At 33.7% G+C, this 4,817-nt stretch overlaps 1 protein-coding gene across 1 annotated transcript in view; it reads left to right on the forward strand.

The window, feature by feature from the left end:
* Positions 1–2,050: 2,050 nt before the first annotated feature.
* The window catches only part of LOC133205859 (F-box only protein 21-like), an 11,516-nt gene continuing 8,749 nt past the window's right edge, over positions 2,051–4,817 (forward strand). The window contains exons 1-4 of the mRNA XM_061341746.1: positions 2,051–2,248; positions 3,396–3,638; positions 4,473–4,597; positions 4,717–4,817. The exon at positions 4,717–4,817 is cut by the window's right edge and continues 34 nt beyond it. Coding sequence (XP_061197730.1) covers positions 2,082–2,248; positions 3,396–3,638; positions 4,473–4,597; positions 4,717–4,817 — 636 coding nt within the window. The 5' untranslated portion in view covers positions 2,051–2,081. The remainder of the gene's footprint in view (positions 2,249–3,395; positions 3,639–4,472; positions 4,598–4,716) is intronic.

Raw genomic sequence — 4,817 nt, forward strand, 5'->3', positions numbered from 1 at the left:
CAATGGGTCAGATGTTCTGGGTAAGGATGGGGCTTTATTTATTTAATTTTATGGTGAAAATGCATTTCTTTGAAAATCTTCTATGCTTCTGGGGATGTTCAAGGCAAACAGAGTAAAAGTTTTAATATGCAAGGGTATTTTTACCAGATTTTTGAACACCTGGACCATTTAGTCAAATGTTCTAGTCCTGGCCAGGGCTCTATTAACTTGTATTCTGCTGAGCAAAGTTATTCCCCTTTGCCATTCACCTTTGATAATTAATCAATGTAAATAATGTATTTGAAAGCTTAATAGAATAAGAGAATTATGCAAGATAATTTATTGTATAATGAAAATGTACTTTCATAGATTTAATGACTTGGAAAGTCAGATAGGCAGGACTAAGATACTAGACCAATTATTTTGTTGATGCTAATCATACTATTTTTCTTGCTTTTGGGCAACAAAGCTTCATTTTTCAGTTTATGGATCCTCTAAATTGTTGTATTGTACTCAGGTGACCGTTTAGGCCCTTGGGCCTCTTGTTTTCATTATGTTTCCTAACTGATGGATAATAACTCATTTTATTAAAGATGTTTTATTTAAAATTACATTTAAGTTTGAATTTATATGTATTGTACTTCAAAAAGCAATTTGGGCTGCATATAATTTTCAGCTGAAAGCTCAAGTGAGCTTTTCTGAACACCTGATTTCCGTCATCCATCTAAATTTTTCACAAAGCATCCTTGGGTGAAGGGGAGTTTAAATTGTTAAAATGAAGGGCCAACCCCATTATAAGGGGATATACTCAAGAAAAGACAAAAATAAGGTGGGGTCATGAAAACTTCTTCTCAAGAACCACTGGGCCAGAAAAGTTGAAATTATGTTGAAGCTTCCTGCAGTAGTGTAGATTCTAAATTATTCAAATCATGGTCCGGGGGAAGGGGGGGGGTTAGGATGGGACCACAATGGGGAATCAAAAGTTTCAAAAAGAAGGTTTGAAAAAAGTTTTTTTTAATTGAAATATTAAAAATCTTTAAGAATCTGGAAGCATCCCCAGGTAGTGTAGATTCAAGTCTGTTCAAATCATGACCCCCCCCCCCCCCCCCTTTCCCAGGGTATGGTGGCAGACATCTTAAAAATTCAGTTTTCAAGAACAGCAAAGTCATGATTAATCATATGAATATGGAAGCATCCTGAGGTAGTTTAGATTGAATTTCGTTCAAAACATGATACCTGGGGGTGAGGTGCAGCTAGAACGGGCGATCAAAGCTTTACATATGAATAAATCTGCTAATGAAGAACAGCAGGGCTATACTGACTCAGGTGAGCATTGTGGCCCATAGGCCTCTTGTTTTATTTTTTTCGTTTCAAGAACAATTTTAATTTAGTTTTCAAATTTTTACCGATATGCTGACCCCCCTCCCCGTAAGTTCATATTATCCTACTTTAATTAAGTACTGTAAAAAATAATTGCAAAGAGAAATTTTAGAAACTACCAACCTGCCCCATCCCATTAAATAGGATTAACAAATTCAAAAGTTTGAATATTTTAACAGATAATTGTAATTAAAGCTATATACGGCGTATCTGATCTAAAAAATAAAAATACGAGATTGGGTGTATATGAACACGATATTTGTTATTTACGTACAAATTAAAATTTTCACCGATTTTGAACTTGAATAACCCCACGTTTCTATAGTTAAATTGACTTTAAACTGTCTCTGATATTTAAATGCGGAGTCGGTAAATAAATCGGTTATTGTTTTAAATTTCTAATATCTATGAAACGCTATTGATTTAAATTGTGTAATTTACAGGAAAGTCCTATCTTTATATAAAGTAATAAAACAAATAGAAAGATCGTTTTAATTTTTCTTAGTCTGACTTTTATATAAAAAATACGCCATATATGACTTTAAAATGTATATATTCTGCAATGTAAGAACCTGTTATTTGTTAAAAATGTACCTTATACGTGTACTACCTTATCTTAAGGTTAATGTCATTTGATTTTTTTTAGTTTCAATAAAAGCATCGGGATTGCTAATCAAGTGCAAATAGATCGGGTTTGAAATTCTGTATTGTCTGTAAACAATATGGACAGCAAGAGAGAGTTCCTCGATTTACCAAATGAAGTAATTGATCTTGTGCTTCAGAACAGGGGTATATCATTTACAGACATATGTAGTATATCCCAAACATGCACAAAAATGCAATATTTGTGCTTGTCAAACGAATTATGGAGAAGAAAGCTCCAGCAAAGGTAAGCAAAAGTTATGCAATATACTGACAGCTGGGTCCGCCGTCATAAACCATACTTAAGTCTGATAATGTTCTCAGGTCTGAGAATATTCCCAAATCTTAAATTGTCAGGAACAGCTAAATGGGAAAAAAGTGCATGAAAAATGTTAACAGTTCCTTTGTTGCAAATTTTTTTGTAATAGTTCATTACTGCGTAAAATTGTAAAATACTTCATAACTTTTTTTCTGTAAGCATGTCATCAAATGGTAGACAGACATCTCGGCCCAACGACAGCTCGGCCCGTCACGCTTGACATCTCGGCCCTGACATGTCGGCCCAGTATTGTTGACACGTCGGCCCATATAAAAGACACCTCGGCCCAAGCAAAATTTTATGATGGAAGAAAATTAACAGCATTTGAATTGGTATTATTGGTGTAATTATTTTTTTTGATGATTAAACGATTGTTTTAAAATTAAAAAATAGGGGTCTTAATCTTGTTTTTTTTAAATAGAAATATTCTATTGTTTATATAGATCGATCTATATGACTTCATTGTATATATGTTTTTCTTTTCTTTTTTTTCGTTTTTTTCATTTTTTTTTTAAAACACACGTACATACTTGCTTTGCATGATACAAGGAGCTTGAAAAAAAAAAGAAAGAAAAAACGGACTCGAACTAGGTATAAGCGACGATAATAAATTCATGAATGGAAGTGTTTTTCTTATAAGAAATAAATGAGAAAATATTCAATATATGTAAATGTCTTTAATTACTATCTCCCAATTAACTCTGCTCGTAATTAACCCCCTGTTGTCACCAATACCAAAGGATGCGCCGCGGCATATTACTTGTTTATCATTTAGCACTTTAATTAATAGCATTGGCTTCTCATTCATTGAATATCGTCAAAGTGCCCATGGAAGTTCTTTTGAAAAAAAAAATCTTGATAGTTTATTCATGTACTTTTTTCAATAAATATTTAATTCAAGTCCCAAAATTAGAAATATATATTTCATGGTAAAATTTTGCTTGGGCCGAGGTGTCTTATGAATGGGCCGACCTATCTTCAATCTGAGCCGAGGTGTCATTGGGCCGAAATGTCAATGGGCCGAGGTGTCGTTGGGCCGAGGTGTCTGACATTCCATCAAATTGTATGTTTATAGGTGGCCAAAGCTTTTGCTGAGGTATTCACGAGAGAAAGCACATGACTGGCTGAAGGAGTTTAAAACTTATGCCGTGGTGGGCCGTGCTGTGCGAGGACTTGTTAGCCAGCTATCCCCAAGATTTTATAAATTGGAAGAAATTCCAGATGATGGTTTTTCAGATGTTGTGTCCCTGATGGAGGAGCATAATGCAGCTGAAGTTATCATAAATGAGTTAAATGAAATCATACATGATGATGACAGGTACAAAGAATAAACATAATGTATATAGCTATTGCAAATGGGCAAAAATGTTTGATACAAAAACAAGCTTAGACTTATCAATTTATATTCAAAAGAATCAAGGTGCATGAATTTCCTACAGCATAAGATATTTTATGCTTGTTTGAATTAGCTTCATCATAATGATAACATTTGTTTAAGTGTCATGTAGGTCTTCATAGGTTGTACATGTTGTGGAAGTCATTCAAGTGATTTTGCTTACTTAAGTGATTTTAAACAATTTCACAGGGATGTGCAATTATAAAAATTAGTTACTAGCCCATCGGGCTAGTGGCAGTAACAAAGTTACCAGTTGCCAGTCACTAGCCCATTAACTACTGAAAACCATACATGTATAAGTATAACAAAAAGGTAAAAAAAAACATTTAAGTTGAAATAAATAAAACAAATAATGGTTTGCGCTTTGTTATTGTCAGGTACTTCTCCCTGTTTTTATCACTATAATTGTCACTGAAATGACTGGCGATAGCAACACACAAAACATATAGGTTAAAAAGAATTAAAGATTATGATTTTACAACAAAGTTAATTCGTACATCAATTCAGTCCACATAAATATACGTATACTTTCGTTTTAGATTTACTAGCCTGATGGGCTAACGCAGTATAGATTTATGATAGCCCGACCTCTAAAATTGGTAGCCCCGGGCGTCGGGCCATGGTAATTGCACACCCCTGAATTTCATGTACATGTATACAGCTCTGTTGTTCTAAAATTTTAAACACCTATAGAGCTATGTTATTCTACAATTTTAAACATATATACAGCTCTGTTATTCAAACAATTTTAAATAGGTATAAGAATTTGACAAACAAGTACTATGCAGTGAAGCTTCTACGACACATTTTTCACTTGCATCTTACTGAGAAATGGAAAGCTCATTTACAACAGCCACCAGATGAGCAAAAACTTGAGATAGGTAATGAAGATTGGTAGAGTATTTTTTGAATTAACGGTATATTTTTACAGTCATGTATTTATACTTCAGATGTACATGTATAGATAAATGTACTTAAAGGATTGTAATAAATATTTCAGGTGCTACCATAATTAGTCAGTGGTTCCAACCTACAGACGATGTGACAGAAAATTCCATAATTGACCGCTTGGATGATATTGCAGAGAGAGTGAAGCAAAAT

The sequence above is a fragment of the Saccostrea echinata genome, unplaced genomic scaffold (genome assembly GCF_033153115.1).
Source record: "Saccostrea echinata isolate AGI-Se365-2 ecotype Australia unplaced genomic scaffold, CSIRO_AGI_Sech_v1 ptg000054l, whole genome shotgun sequence".
NCBI lineage: Eukaryota > Metazoa > Mollusca > Bivalvia > Ostreida > Ostreidae > Saccostrea > Saccostrea echinata.